This window comes from Panthera pardus, unplaced genomic scaffold (assembly GCF_024362965.1).
Source record: "Panthera pardus isolate Hobbes unplaced genomic scaffold, ASM2436296v1 HiC_scaffold_27, whole genome shotgun sequence".
Taxonomy (NCBI): domain Eukaryota; kingdom Metazoa; phylum Chordata; class Mammalia; order Carnivora; family Felidae; genus Panthera; species Panthera pardus.
In genome coordinates this window covers 74,612,784-74,630,218 of record NW_026526843.1, presented here as the reverse complement: position 1 = coordinate 74,630,218, position 17,435 = coordinate 74,612,784, and the positions used below count along the sequence as shown (strand labels likewise).

At 35.4% G+C, this 17,435-nt stretch overlaps 1 protein-coding gene across 3 annotated transcripts in view; it reads right to left on the bottom strand.

The window, feature by feature from the left end:
* Window positions 1-17,435, bottom strand: part of ASB12 (ankyrin repeat and SOCS box containing 12) — a 107,500-nt gene that overhangs the window by 45,567 nt on the left and 44,498 nt on the right. For all 3 annotated transcript variants that reach the window (XM_019436693.2, XM_019436694.2, XM_019436691.2), the window contains exon 2: window positions 11,801-11,914. Coding sequence is in view for 1 of the 3 variants with exons in the window: in XM_019436691.2 (XP_019292236.1) it covers window positions 11,801-11,833 (33 nt within the window). In the remaining 2 variants the exon portion in view is untranslated. The remainder of the gene's footprint in view (window positions 1-11,800; window positions 11,915-17,435) is intronic.

The following is a 17,435-nucleotide window of genomic DNA, read 5'->3' as shown; positions in this document are numbered from 1 at the left end:
ATATAATGCTCTTCTCTATCTCTTGTTACAGCCTTTAATTTAAAGTCTAGTTTGTGTGATGTAAGTATGAGTACTCCAGCTTTCTTTTGACTTCCAGTAGTATGATAGATAGTTCTCCATCCCCTCACTTTCAATCTGAAAGTGTCCTTAGGTCTGAAATGAGTCTCTTGTAGACAGCAAATAGATGGGTCTTTTTTTTTTTTTTTTTTTTACCCATTCTGATACCCTATGTCTTTAGATTGGAGCATTTATTCCATTTATATTCAGTGTCATCAGTGAAAGATACGGGTTTAGAGTCATTGTGTTATCTGTAGGTTTCATGCTTGTAGTGATGCCTCTGGTATCTTGTAGTACTTCCAACACTTCCCTCGCAGAATCCCCCTTAGGATCTCTTGAAAGGCTGCTTTAGTGGTGATGAATTCCTTCAGTTTTTGTTTGTTTGGGAAAAACCTTTATCTTTCCTTCTATTCTGAATGACAGGGTTTCTGGATAAAGGATTCTTGGCTGTACATTTCTTTTTTCATTCATCACATTGAAGATTTCCTGTCACTACTTTCTGGCCTGATGATTTTCAGTCGATAGGTCTGCTACTACCCTTGTGTGTCTACCCTTGTATGTTAAGGGCTATTTATCCCTAGCTGCTTTCAGAACTCTCTCTTCAGCCTTGTATTGTGCCAGTGTCATTATGATATGTTGTGCAGAAGATCAATTCAGGTTACGTCTGAAGGGAGTTCTCTGTGCCTCTTGGATTTCAATGTCTGTTTCCTTCCCCAGGTTGGGGAAATTCTCAGCTATGATTTGTTCAAGTATCCCTTCAGCCCCTTTCACTCTCTTCATCTTCCTCTAGATCCTATGATACAGATATTGTTCCATTTGAATGCATCACTTAGTTCTCTAATTCTCCACTCTTGATCCTGTGATTTTTTTATCTCTCTCTAAGCTTCCTCTTTTTCCATAATTTTATCTTCTAATTCAGCTATTCTCCCCTCTGCCTCTTCAGTCTGTGCTGTGGCTACCTCCATTTTATTTTCCACTTCATTTATATATTTTTTTAAAAATTATTATTATTATTTGTTAGTTCCTTTATCTCTGCAGTAGATTCTCTGCTGTCTTCTATGCCTTTTTCAAGCCCAGCGATTAATGTTCTGACTGTTATTATAAATTCTTGTTCAGTTATATGGCTTATATTTGTTTTCATCAATTCTTTAGCTGTTACTTCTTCCTGAAATTTCTTTTGAGGGGAATTCTTCCATTTTATCATTTTGGCTAGTTTTCTGTCCCTTATGAGTGTAAAAATCTTGTTATGTGCTCTGCACCTGCAAGCACTGCTATAGTAAAGGGGGGTCATACACTGTCCAGGGACTGGCCATTTAGGAGGTGTTTTTTGGAGAGTGTTACTTGCTCTCTTTTGTTGTGATTTTGGTTGTTTTATTTCTCTACTCATAGTGATATTTTGGACCCTCAAAACAAAGGTGTGCTTTGATTTGTTCCTTGAGGTAGTGTCTACTTGGCCCCAGTCACTTCAGGTTTGATTATAAATTCCAGGCCCTCTTCTTGGCCCTCCACCAACTCAGCCTCATTGATTCCCTAAAAAATATTTTTCTTAATTTTTTCTAGTTTTTTACTTCTTTCTAATTTTTTAAATTCTAGCATACTTTCATCAGTTCATTTTATCCTATTTTATTGTAGTAATTTTTTTAAAAAATGTTCAAATATTTTCCTTTTTCCCTTTTTCTTTTCTTTCTTTCCCCCTTTTTTCCTTGATTCTATGAAGCTTCTTTCAACAACTGACCAAAACACACCTAGGATCTAGCATCTGTTATTTGATTTTTTGTGTTCTTTTTAGTTTTTAAATTTAATTTTTTTTAGTATTATTAAGTATTTTTCATCCTCCAAAATGACAAAATGAAGCAATTCACCCCAAAAGAAACAACAGGAAGCTATGATAGCCAGGGACTTAATCATATAGATACAAGCAAGATGTCTGAACCAGAATTTAGAATCATGAAAATAAAATACAAAGTGGGGTTGAATCAAAAGCATAGAATGCCTTTCTGCATAGATAGGAAATAAAAGAAGTAAAATCTAGTCAGGACAAAATTAAAAATGGTATAACTGAGCTGTAATCTCGAGTGGATGTCATGGCGGCAAGGATGGATGAAGCAGAGCAGAGAATCAGTGATGTAGACTATAAACTTATGAGAGTAATGAAGCAGAAAAAAAAGAGAGAAAGTAGGGCAAAAGAGCACGATATAGGAATTAGAGAACTCGGTGACTCATTATAAAGGAATAACATCCAAATCATAGGGGTCCAGAGGATGAAGAGAGAGGAAAAGGGGTAGAGGTTGATGTGAGCAAATCATAGCTGAAAACTTTTCTAACCTGGGGAAAGACACAGACATCACAATCCAGGAAGCACACAAAACTCCCATTAAATTCAACAAAAATTGACCATCAACAAGGCATATCATAGTCAAATTCACAAAATACACAGAGAAGGAAAGAATAATGAGAGCAGCAAAAGGGAAAAACAGTCTTTAACCTGCAAGTGAAGACAGACAAGGTTTGCGGCAGACCTATCCACAGAAACTTGGCAGGGCAGAAAGGAGTAGCAGGATATATTCATATTCAGTGTACTGAATTGGCAAAGTATGCAGGCACAAATTCTTTACCTAGCCAGGCTGTTGTTCAAAATAGAGATAAAGAGTTTCCCAGACAGACAAAAATTAAACGAGTTCATGACCACTAAACCAGGCCCACAAGGAATTTTAAGGGAGACTCTCTGAGGGGAGAAAAGATGAAACAAAACAAAAAGACCAAAAGCAAAAGACTAGAAAGGCCCAGGGAGCACCAACTCCCTGGGAGGGAAACTCCAACTCTACAGGCAATATAATGGCCATAAATTCATACTTTCAGTACTCACTCTAAATGTCAATGGACTAAAAGCTGCAATCAAAAGACAAAAAGTAACAGAATGGATTAAAAAAAAAAATAAAATACATCTACATGCTGTTTACAAGAGATACATTTTAGACCTAAAGACACCTTCAGATTGAAAGCAAGGGGATGGAGTACCATCTATCATGTTAATGGTCCCCAAAATAAAGCCAGAGTAGCCATACTTATATCAGAAAATCTAGATCTTAAAATAAAGACTATAACAGGATACAAAGAAAGGCATTATATCACAATTAGAGGGTCTGTGCACCAAAAAGTTCCAAGCATTGTAAACATATATGTTCCAAACGTGGTGGGACCCAAATATATAATTCAGCTAATCGCAAACATACAGAAACTCTTTGATAATAATACCATAATAGTAAGGGACTTGAACACCCCACTTACAGTAACGGACAGACCATCTAAACAGAAAATAAAGAAACAAGGCCTTTGAATGAAACACTGGACAAGATGGACTAAACAGATATATTCAGAACATTTTATCTTAAAGTAGCAGAATACACATTCTTCTTGAGTGTTCATGGAACATTCTCCAGAGTATATCACATACTGGGACACAAATCAGCCCTCAACAAATACAAAAAGTTTGAGATCATACTGTACATAATTTCAGACCACAACTCTATGAACCTCAAAATCAACCACAAGAAAATAATTGGAAAGACAACAAACACTTGGAAACGAAAGAACATCCTACTAAAAATGAGTGGGCTAACCAAGAAGTTAAAAGGAAATTGAAAAGGACATGAAAGCCAATGAAAATGATAACACCATAGTGCCAAATCTCTGGGATACAGCAAAGGTGTTCATAAGAGGGAAGTATATAGCTATCCAGGCCTTCCTAAAGAAGGAATAAATGTCTAAGATATGCAACCTAACCTTACACCTTAAAGATCTGGAAAGATAACAGAAAATAAAACCCAAAGCCAGCAGAATATGGGAAATAATAAACTTTAGAGTGGAAATCAATGCTATAGAAATAAACCAAAAAAAAAAAAAAAAAAAAAAAAAAAAAAAAAAAAAGACCAGATCAATGAAAACAGGCCTGGTTCTTTGAAATAATTCACAAAATTGATAAACCCCTAGCCAGTTTGATCAGAAATAAAAATGAAAGTACCCAAATAAATAAATCAAGAATGAAAGAGGAGACACTACAACCAACAATACAGAAATGCAAACAATAATAAGAGAATATTATGAGCAATTGTATGCCAATAAATTGGGCAATATGGAAGAAATTGACAAATTCCTGGAAACATATGAACTACCAAAACTGAAACAAGAAGAAATAGAAAATTTGAACAATCCCATTACCAGTAAATAAATTGAATTTGTAATAAAAAATCTCCCAAAAAAGTGGAGTCCTGGGTGGAATGGCTTTCCAGGGGAATTCTATCAATTCTATCATTTAAAGAAGAGTTAATATTTATACTTTTGAAGCTGTCCCAAAAATAGAAATAAAACTGAAACACACAAACTCATTCTATGAAGCCAGCATTACCTTGATTCCAAACCCACAGACCCTACTAAAAAGGAGAACTACAGACCAATTTCCCTGATAAACATGGATGCAAAAATTCTCAACAAGATACTAGCCAGCTGCATTCAACAACACATTAAAATAATTATTCACCATGACCAAGTGGGATGCAGGGCTGGTTCAATATCCACAAAACAATCAAAGTGATTAATCATGTCAAAAAAAGAAAGGACAAGAACTACATGATCTCAACAGATGCAGATAAAGCATTTAATAAAATACAGTATCTGTTCTTGATAAAAATCCTCAAGAAAGTAGGGATAAAAGGAACATACCTGAAGATGTTAAAAGCCATATATGACAGACACACTGCTAATATCATCATCAATGGGGAAAAACTGACAAGTTTCCCCCTAAGGTCATGAACACAACAGAGATTTCCACTCTCACCACAGTTATTCAACATAGCATTAGAAGTCCTAGCTTCAGCAATGGGACAACACAAAAGAATAAATGGGATCCAAATCAGCAAGGAGGAACTCAAATTTTCACTCTTTGCAGATGACAATATACTCCATATGGAAAACCTAAAAGATTCCAACAAAAAACTGCTATAACTGATCCATGAATTCAGCAAAGTTGCAGGATATAAAATCAATGCACAGAAATCAGTTGAATTTCTATACACCAATAATGAAGGAGCAGAAAGAGAAATCAAGAAATCAATCCCATTTGCAATTGCATCAAGAACCATAAAATACCTAGGAATAAACCTAACCAAAGAGGTGAAAAGTCTATACACTGAAAACTATAGAAAGCTTATGAAAGAAATTGAAGAAGACACAAAAAAAGGAAAAATATTCCATGCTCATGAATTGGAAGAACAAATATTATTAAAATGTCAATATTACACAAAGCAATCTACACATTCAATGCAATTCCTATCAAAATAACAACAGCATTCTTCATGGAGGTAGAAAAAACAATCCTAAAATTTGTATGGAACCAGAAAAAATCCCGAATAGCCAAAGCAACCCTGAAAAAGAAAAACAAAGCTGGAAGTATCACAATCCTGGACTTCAAGCCATATTGCAAAGCTGTAACCATCAAGACAGTATGGTATTAGCACAAAAACAGACAGTGAGATCAATGGAACAGAATAGAGAATCCAGAAACAGATCCACAAATGTATGGCCAACTAACCTTTGACAAAGCAGGAAAAGAGTATCCGATGGAATAAAGACAGTGTCTCAGCAAATGGTGCTGGAAAAGCTGGACAGTGGCATCAGAAAAATGAACCTGGACCACTTTCCTACACCATACACAAAAATAAACTCACAATGGATAAAAGACCTAAATATAAGGCAGGAAGCCATCAAAATCCGAGAGGAGAAAATAGGCAAAAACCTCTTTGACCTTGGCCTCAGCAACTTCTTACTGAACACATCTCCAGAGGCAAGGGAGACAAAAGCAAAATTGAACTATTGGGACCTCATCAAGATAAAAAGTTTCTGCACAGGGAAGGAAACAATCAGCAAACTAAAAGGCAACCAGTCGAATGGGAGAAGATATTTGCAAATGACATATCAGATAAAGGGTTATTATCAAGAATCTATAAAGAACTTAACACACTCAACACCCAAAAAACAAACAATCCAGTGAAGAAAAGGGCAGAAGACATGAATAGACACTTTTACAAAGAAAAACATCCAAATGGCAAACAGACACGTGAAAAAATATTGAACATCACTCATCATCAGGGTAATACAAATTAAAACCAAAATGAGATACCACCTCACACCAGTCAGAAGGGCTAACATTAACAACTCAGGTAACAGAATTTGGAGAGGATGCAGAGAAAGAGATCTCTTTTGCACTGCTGGTAGGAATGTAATCTGGTGCAGCCACTCTGGAAAACATTATGGAGGTTCCTGAAAAAAATTAAAAATAGAACTACCCTATAACCCAGCAATTGCACTGCTAGGTAGTTATCCAAGGGATAAGGTATACTTATCCAAGGGATACAGGTGTGCTGTTTCAAAGGGGCACATGTACCCCAATGTTTATAGCACTGCTATCCACAATAGCCCAAGTATAAAAAGAGCCCAAATATCTATCAACAGATAAATGAAGAAGATGTGGTATATATATATATACAATGTATTATTACTCAAAAATCAAAAAGAATGAAATCTTGCCATTTGCAACAACATGGATGCAACTAGAGGATATTATACTAAGTAAAAATATTGAGCCAGAGAAAGACAAATATCATATGACTTTACTCATATGTGGAATTTAAGATACAAAACAGATGAACATAAGAGAAGGGAAGAAAAAACAATATAAAAACAAGGAGGGGGACAAAACATAAGAGACTCTTAAATACAGAGAACCAACTGAGGGTTACTGGAGGGGTAGTGGGTGGGGGGATGAGTAAATGGGTAAGGGGCATTAATGAAGACACTTGTTGGGATGAGCACTGAGTGTTAAACATAGGGGATGAATCACTGGAATATCCTCCTGAAATCATTGCACATGCTAACTAACTTGGATGTAAATTAAAAATAAACAAATAAGTAAATAACTAATGTAAAACAATAAATATTAAAAAATCTCTTAAGATGGTAATTCTCACATTAACTGTTCTTACCACAATATAAATAAAAATTTTAAAAGAAAAACAAATAGAGATAATTGAAACTGAAAAAACAATGGTTCAAAATCGTTGGGATATAGCCAAACCTCTTCTAGTGAGGGAAGATTATAGCAATATACCTCAAGAAGCAAGAAAATTTTCCAATAAACAAACTGACCTAAAAGACTTAGAAAAAGAACAAATGAAGTCAAAGCCAGTAGAAGAAAGGAAATGATAAAGATTATACTAGAAATAAAGGAAATAGAAACAAAAATATATATATAACATATATATAATATATATATATATATATATATATATATATATATATATATATATTAGAACACAAAAATGAAACCAGGAAGTGGTTCTTTGAAAAGATCAACAAAATTGAGAAACCTTTAAAGACACTCATTTTAATAAGTACTCAAATAAATAAAATCAGACATGAAGGAGGAGAAATAATATCACCACAGGAGTATAAGAGAATATTATGAAAACTTACATGCCAACTAATTAGACAGCCTATAAGAAATAGGTCTATTTTTGTATAAATATATACCCTTCTAAAACTGGAGCAGGAAGAATTAGAAAATTTGAACAGACAGATTACTAGTAACAAAACTGAATCAGTAATCAACAAACTCCCAACAAATAAATGTCCAGAACCAGATATAGTCACAGGTGAATTCTACCAAAAACTTAGAGGTAATATGCATTATTCCCAAGCTATTCCCAAATATACAAGAGGAAGGAAAGCTTCCAAATTCATTATGCAATGCCAGATTTACCCGGATACCAAAACCAAAGACACTACAAAAAAACAAAAAACAAAAAGAAAAAAAAAGAAACTATAGCCAGTAATTTTGATGAATGTAGATGCAAAAATCCTCAAAAAAATTAGCAAATAAAATTCAATAATATATTAAAAAATCATTTATCACATTCAAGTGAAATTTATTCTGGGAATGATTCAATATTCCAAAAGTAGTGTTTAATATTCACAAATCAATGAGCATGATAACCCACATTAACAAAAGAAAGGATAAAAACCATATGATAATTTCAATAGATGCAGGAAAAGCATTTGACAAACTACAACATCCATTTATGATAAACATTCTCAACAAAGTAGGTTTAGAGGGAACATACCTCAATATATTAAAGGCCATATATGAAAAGCCCACAGCTAACTACATAATTGTGAAAAGCTAAGAGTTTTTCATCTAAGATCAGCAAAAAGACAAGGATGTCCACTCTCACCACTTCCATTGAACATAGTACTGGAAGTCCTAGCCATAGCAATCAGACAACAAAAAGAAATAGAATCATCCAAATTGTTAAGGAAAGTGTAAAACTGTCATTATTTGCAAATAATACACACACACACACACAAACACACACATACATATAAGATTCCACCAAAAATCTACTAGAACTGATTAATGAATTCGGTGAAGTCACAGCATACAAAATTAATATACAGATATCTGTTGCATTTCTATATACTAGTAATGAAGTAGAAGAAAGAGAAATTAAGAAAATCCCATTTACAATGGCACCAAAAATAATAAAACACCTAGGAATAATTTTAACCTAAAAGATAAAAGATGTGTACTCAAAAAAGTATAAAACACTGATGAAAAAAATTGAAGATGACACAAACACATGGAAAGATATTCCATGTTCATGGATTAGAAGAATTGATATTATTAAAATGTCCTTACTACTCAGAGAAATCTATAGATTTAATGCAATCCTTGTCAAAAATTCCAACAACATTTTTCACAGAACTAGAACAATAATCCTAAAATTTGCATGGAATAAGAAAAGGCCTCAAATAGCAAAAACAATATTGAAAAGAAACAAAGCTCGAGGTATCACAGTCCCAGATTTTGGGATATACTACAAAGCTGTATGGCACTAGCACAAAAACAGACATATAGATCAATGGAATGAAGACAGAAAGCAAAAATAAACCCATACTTATATGGTCAATTAATCTATGAGAAAAGAGGCAAGAACATACAGTGGGGAAGACAGTCTCTTCAATAAATGGCGTACTGGGAAAACTGGACAGCTAAATGCAAAATAATGAAACTGGACCACTTTTTTTTACATTGTACGCAAAAGTAAAATCAAGATGGAGTAAATACCTAAATGTGAGACCTGAAGCCTCCTAGAAGAAAAAATATGCAGTAATTTATTTGACATTGGCCATAGAAACATTTTTCTAGATATGTCTCCTCTGGCAAGGGAAACAAAAGCAAATATAAACTATTGGGACTACACTAAAATAAAAAGCTTTTGCACAATGAAGGAAACTATCAGCAAAACAATAAGGCTACCCACAGAATGGATAAGATATTTGTAAATGATATATCCACTAAGGAGTAAATATCCAAAAGACATAAAGAGCTTATACAACTCAACACCAAAAAACAATCTGATTAAAAAATGGGCAGAGGAAATGAATAGACATTTTTCCAAGGGAGGCATACAGATGGTCAACAGACACATGAAAAGATTCTCAACATTACCAATCATCAGGGAAATGCAAATGAAAACCACAATGAGTTATCACTTTATAGCCATCAGAATGGCTAAAATAAAAAAAGAAATAACAAGCGTTGGTGAGGATGTGGAGAAAAAAGAAACCTTATGCACTGTTGGTGGGAATGCAAATAGGTGCAACCACTGCAGAAGACAGTGTACAGGTTCCTCAAAAATTTAAGAATAGAATTATGCATGATCCGGTAATTCTACTACTAGGTATTTACCCAAAGAAAATGAAAACACTAATTAAAAAAGACAGACATGCCCCTCTGTTTATTGCAGCATTATTTATAATAGCTATGATGTGGAAGCTACCCAAGTCTCCATCCACAGATCAATGGATGAGGCATGTATGTATGTATATATGTATGTATGTATGTATACATATATGTGTATATGTATATACACACACATACACACACACACATGCTGGAATATTTCTCAGACTAAAAAAATGAAATCTTAACATTTGCAACATGGATGAACCTGGAAGTTATAATGCTAATTTAAATAAGTAAGAGAATAGACAAATTCCACATGATTTCACTGATATGTGAAATTTATGAAATAAAACAAACAAAACAGAGACAAAACAACAGCCTCTGAAATACAAAGAAACTGGTGGTTGCCAGAGGGGAGGTCAGTAGGGTATGAGTAAAATAGATAAAGGGGATTTACAGTACACTTATCTTGATGAGCACTGAGTGATGTGTAGAATTGCTGAATCATGACACTATATACATGAAACTAATATAACCCAGTGTATTATTTATACTTGTATAAAAAATTAAAAAAGCAAAATATAAAAAAATAAAAAGAGTAAAATCAAGCAGCAGGAAAAAGAAACAAAACAAAGAAAGAAAAAAAGGTAGCCACTTTTGTAAAAGGCAGCCACAGGTAGAGTTTCACTACAGCAGTCAACAAAATAAATATAAATAGAAAATTAAAAATTAAAAAATAGAAATGTCATTAGGGTTATCTCAGTGATAATATTATGGTCCACTTTTGTTTTTATTTTATTTATTAAAAAAGGATGTTAATAAATGTTATGTAAATATTTTCAAAGGAAGCATTGCTTACTGTTTAACTTTAGAATCAGAGTGTGATCTGGTTCTGTCTAGAATGAATCTGTTGTTCTCTCAGGAATTAGGCAGGAATAAGTCAAATGGGTCTAGAGTAGGGTACCTGTTCTGGGGGCCTTGTAGAGAAGGCTGCTAATTGCTTAAAGAGGAGGCAGGAAAAAGTATCCTAGGAAAAATTTTCCCTACTTCACAGTTCTGCCTAGGGCTTGGCTTTGCATGGCTGCTTGTTTTTTGGGTTTTTTCCCCCCTGTGATTTTAAGCCATGCTTTAGTTTTACCTCTTTTTCTTCTTTTTGAAAAATTCAACCAAATTAATTGAATGTTACCTCCCAAGAAGTCATTCAAAAGTTTGGGATCTGATGTAATCACAATGCATTTATTTTCACAGTGAAAGGATATTTGTTTACCTATGGGGAACAGAAAATCTATGCCTTATCTGGCCTAAAGTGGGTTCATGCCAAGTTGCTAACTAGCACACCCTTTCCATTCTCCTTCAAATACACCCTTAGGCACCACTAGATTCCAGAAGATGCTTAGCATTTTCCACATTTTTAAAGGAAATCTCTGTTGCCTGGATTAACCTGTATTAAAAACAGGTGTCTGAGTTTCATTTTGCTAGTGTCATAAAGCAAAACCAATATACATAGAATGACCAGTCAGTGAACATTTTGCAATCTACATGGGAAGGAAATGAGAATTTTTCATAAGGTTTTTCTTATTGGAAATATAACAATTTAATTATTTTTACCAGTACATTCAAGATGTCACACTTACTTATTCTCTTGATGGTAATCAATTCCAGTATGACATCCCTGTCATTCCCTCTTGTTACTACTAATAAATTCCATCCATTCCAAAAGGGAACTAACCCACTTGTTTAATTAGCTGAGTGTGATATTTACCACTTTCTATAGGAATTAAGAAACAGAGATGTGCCTCAGTTCTTTGTAGATAAAGGATATCTAGAAGCCAGAATATGTAACAAGCAGCCAAGAAGCTTCTCACAAGTACCAATTCAACTCCAAGTGGGCTGGATCTACCTGGAAGAGGAAAGAGAATCTCTCTTTGAGACATTATTCCTTACCTTTTCTAGTTTGTGCATATCTGACTCCAGCATTTATCTCTGCTTCTTAATTTCCAGGAGGCTGTTAAGCACTGCAGCCCTTTATCAAAGTGGTTATACATACCACACCAGAATCTTGAATAAACAAAAAGAAAAAAATTGGATTAGTTTAGCTGGAGGAATACATTATTGATTTTTTCCTTCTGTTAAGGAAATATTAGTTTGGTAGGTAGGCAGATTTCAAATCTAAGATAATTTTGATGACATTAAAAAGAGTGGTCATGCTCAAAAAGTTAAAAATAGAACTACCCTACAATCTAGTAATCATATTAGTGTTGATTTACCCCAAAAATACAAAACACTAATTAGAAGGGATACATGCACCCCTACATTTATTGTAACATTATTTACAATAGCCAAATTAGGTAAGCAGCCTAAGTATCCATCAGTACATAAATGGATAAAGACGTTGTACATGATGCAATATTATACAACCATAAAAAGAATGACATCTTGGCATTTGTGAAGACATGGATGGAGCTAGAGAGCATAAAGCTAAGCCAAATAAGACACTCAGAGAGAGACAAATACCGTATAGGGAATTTAATAAACAAAACAAATGAGCAAAGGAAAAAAAGAGAGACAAACCAAGAAACAGATTCTTAGCCATAGAGAACAAAAAGAATGTTACCAAAGGGGTGGCGTGTGGGGAGGGGGGATGGGTAAAATAGGTGATAGTAACTAAGGAGTGCACTTGTGATTAGTACTGGATGATATATGGAATTGTTGAATCACTATATTGTATACCTGAAACTAATATTATACTGTAGGAATTTTTTAAAAAATTAATAAAAGGCATCCAAACAGCAAGGAAGAAGTAAAACTTTCACTATTTGCAGGTGACATGATACTATACATAGAAGACCCAAATGACTCCATCAAAAACTGCTAGAACTGATCAATGAATTCAGTGAAGTTGCAGGATACAAAATCAATGTATGGAAAACTGTTGTATTTCTGAACACCAGTAACAAAGCATCAGAAAGAGAAATAAAGGAGTAAATCCCATTTACAACTGCACCAAACACAATGATACCCAGAATAAACTTGATGAAAGAGGTAAAAGATCTGTACTCTGAAAATTTTAAAACACTGAGGAAAGAATTTGAAGAGGAAATAAACAAATGGAAAAACATTCCATTCTCATGGATTTGAAGAACAAATATTGTTAAAATGTCCATACTGCACAAAGCAATCTATACACTTGATTCAATCCCTATCAAACTACCAACAACAGTTTTCACAGAGCTAGAACAATCTTAAAATTTGTATGGAACCACAAAAGATTCCAAATAGCCAAATTAATCTTGAAAAAGAAGAGCAAAGCTGGAGGCATGACAATTCCAGACCTCAAGATATATTACACAGCTGTAGGAATCAAAACAATATGGTGCTGGCACAAAAACACAATAAATAAATAAATAAATAATATTTAAATAAATAATAAATAAATAAATAAATGCAATAGAATAGAAAGCCCAGAAATGAATCCAAAACTATATGGTCTATTAATCTTTGACAACAAGGAAAGAATATCCAATGAGAAAAAGACAGTCTCTTCAATAAATGGTGTTGGGAAAACTAGGCAGCAACATGCAAAAGAAGGAAACTGGACCACTTTATTATACTACACAGAAATAAATTCACAATGGATTAAAGACCTAAATGTGAGATCTGAAAACATAACAATCCTAGAAAATAAAGGCAGTAATTTCTTTGACATCAGCCATAGCAACTTCTTTCTAGATGTGTCTCCTGAGGCAAAGGAAACAAAAGCAAAAATAAACTACTGGGACTACATCAAAACAAAAACAAAAACAAAAACAAAAAATTCTGCATAGTGAAGGGCAGGCAACCTATAGTATGGGGGAAGATTTTTTCAAATGAAATACCAGATAAAGGGTTAGTATCCAAAGTCTGTAAAGAACTTATCAAACTCAATAACCCAAAAATGAATAATCTAATTTTAAAAAGGTAGAAGACATGAATAGACATTTTTCTAAAGAAGACATACAAAAGGCCAATAAACATATGAAAAGATGCTCAACACTGCTGATTATCAGGGAAATGTAAATCAAAACTACAAAGAGATGTCATCTGACACTTGTCAGAATGGCTAAAATCAATAACACAAGAAACAATAGGTGTAGGCAAGAATGTGGAGAAAGGGGAACCCTTTTGCACTTTTGGTGGGAATGCAAACTGGTGCAGCCACTCTGGAAAACAGTATGGAGATTCCTCAAAAAGTTACAGATGTCTGGGTGGGTCAGTTGGTTAAGTGTCCAACTTTGGCTCAGGTCATGACCTCACTGCTTGGGACTTCGAGCCCTGTGTCGGGCTCTGCGCTGACAGCTCAGAGCCTGAAGTCTGCTTCTGTCAGATTCTGTCTCCCTCTCTCTCTGCCCCTCTCCTTCTCATACTCTATCTCTCTCTCTCAAAAAAAGAAAAAAACATTTTAAAAAGTTACAAATAGAACTACCCTGTGATCCAGTAATTGAATTACTAGGTATTTACTCAAAAGATACAAAATACTAATTGAGAAGGGTATATGCACCCGGATGTTTACAGCAGCGTTATCTACAATGGCCAAATTATGGAAGCAGCCCGAGTGTCCATTGACTGAAGAATGGATAAAGACGTGGTGTATTTATATATATATATATATATATATATATATATATGATGAAATTTTGCCATTTGCAACACATGGATGGAGCTAGAGAGTATGATGGTAAGTGAATAAGTCAGTCCGAGAAATACTAATACCATATGATTTCACTCATGTGGAACTTAAGAAACAAAATAGATAAGCATAACGGAAGGGAAGGAAAAAAATAAAATAAGATAAAAACAGAGAGGGAGGCACACCACAAGAGATTCTTAACCATAGAGAACAAGCTGAGGGTTGCTGGAGGGGTGGTGTTGGGGGTATGGGCTAAATGGGTGGGGCATTAAGGACAGCACTTGTGATGAGCAATGGGTGTGAAGTAGCAAATCACTAAATTCCACTCCAGAAACCAATTAACAAGAAAAAATTAATTTTTGATAATTATAGATTCACACGCAATTGTAACAAGTAATAGGGAATGAGTGAAACCAGCAAGATGGCAGATAGGAAGTCTCTGGGCCTTGTTCCATGGACACACTAAGTAAACAATATATGGACCAAACTAGCTTTGTGAGAACTCTAGTAACCAGTTAAGAAGATGCAGCAACCAAATGAATGTCAAAGAAAAAGTTGTGCCCACAACGGTAGAAAAATTCATAGTCCTTTTGTTCATCTTGCCCCACCCCCTTCCCAGTGTAGCATGGTGCAATCGGGAAGAAAGCACCCAATTCCCAGTTCTTCCCTCTGGAATATAAGGAAGAGTGGAAGTTGCTTCCAGTGATCTGTCTTGTTTTTGGTAGCCTGAGGGATTAATTTCTATCTCGCCTGACTTGGAGCACTGACTAGAATGGTGACATACTTTGAAGATTGAATGCTACTCAAACCATGTGAGAGAGTGGCAGGTGAGAGCTAGAGGGGTTCTGCAGGCCCACAGGTTCCTGGGGGCAAGAGATTATGGGCAGAGGAATATAAGCATTTTTCTAAGGCTTCTGAGAAGCAGGAGTAAGACTCTTAGGGAAATGAATACCCTTAAAAACAGCTGAGTATATGAGGATTGGGAATAAAAGCACATGCACAAGCCCAGGGAAGATGCATCTCCACAAAAGGTTGGAGTGGGCCCTGAGCTTTGAAACTGGGCTGATTAAAGTGTCTGTATGGAGCCAGTCCTCAAAGACTGGGAGATATAGCTGTTTTTAAATGTCCTAATGTTAAGAAAAGATTATGAGGCATAAACAGCAACAGTGAAAGATAATCCATTCAAAGTAACAAAACAAATATCAGGAGACTGACCTTAAAGAAACACAGGCCTCTCTGCCTTACTTGACAATAAATTTAAAACAATTGCTTTAAGTATGGTCAACAAGCTCAAAGAGAACATGTACAGACAAATAAAATTAGGAACTTGATTTAGGAACAAAATGAGAATATCATCAAAAAGTGGGGAAAAACAGGAATTCTAGAGTTAAAAAAGCACAAAAATTGAAAAATTTACTAGAGTTCAGAAGAATTTAATCAGCAAGAAAAAAAATCAGCAAACCTGAAGACAGATCATTTGAAGTTACTGAATCTAAGGAAAAAAAGGAAAAAAAAAAGAATAAGGAAAAATGAACAGGCCCTAAATGATATATGGGACACCCTGAAATGTACCAATATAGGCATTATGGGAGTCCTGGATGGAAAAGAGAAACAAAAAAAGGGTAAATAGGTTATCTGACAAAATAATGACCAAACACTCCCAAATTTGAGGAGCGAAATAAATATACAATATAAAGAGCTCAATGATTACCAAGACAAATCAAAAGAAATCCATACTTAGACAAATTAAAATCAAACAATGGTTGTTAAGGACAGAAAGACAATCTTGACAATAGCTAGAGAAAAGCAACTTGTTATGTATGAGACCCACTAAAAGATTATCAGTGGATTTATCGTTAGTACCTTGTAGGGCAGAAGACAGTGGACTGATATATTTAAAGTTCTAAAAGAAAAATACCAGGGGAGAGGAGTTAAGATGGCAGAGAAGTAGGGGGACCTGAATTTCCCTCATCCCTCAAACACAGCTGGATTGAGGTCAGAATACTTGAATACCCAGAAATACAGGCTGCAGAGTAACAGAAAACTCCCCACAGGTGGAAAGAGACAGCTTGGCAGGAAAGAGGTCTGTGTTTGCGAATTGGGAATGATAAAAAGGGCAGCATAGTCAAGGAGGGGGGGGGGGGAGCCGCTTCTGTGGAAAGACAAAAGGAAGAGAAAGAGAGGCTATGGAAGTGTGGTATTGTATTTGCAGAAGAGAAAACCCTCTCCAGACTACAGACTGGGGAAAGAAAAATACGGAGAGAGCTAGTTTCTACTTTGCAAATAGCATTAGGAACTAAAGATTGGAGTTTTCAGGTGTGCATGACTTTCTCTGGACCAGAGCTATATATGCATGCCTGGAGAGTAGGGCGCTAGCCCAGGACATGGTAGTGATCTTAGGGGTACACTGGGAGAGAATAGTCCCCTCACTTGAGTACTGTGGGAAGAGAATATATTGCGCCCACCCTGCCCAAGGACAAAAGGCCCTGCAGGCACCAGAGGACCTTTGTTGGTTGCGTGCAGTAGCACTACTCCAGAACCAGGTCCACATAGAGAAAGATCCTTTAAGACATCAGGTTTTGAATACCAGCTGAGAGCCTAGGAGGCACAGAAGACTGTGGAGCAGGACAAGCCAGCCGCCTGCCTCCCCGAGGGCTGCCTGAACAGCATGGTTTGAAACAACTGATCCGGAGAGGAGAGAATGGGGTGTCTCCATTTTTTTCCCCATCACCAATATGGTGGAGCTTCAGGGAACAGAACAACAGCCACCAGTGGAGATGGGACCTGCTTACACCAAATCCCACCCATCTGTGCTTGGTAAGTATTATCTACCAGACTGGGACTGACACTGACTGAACCAGACAGCCTCTCTTCCTGACCAGCACAATCACCACTCCCAGGCACCAACTGACA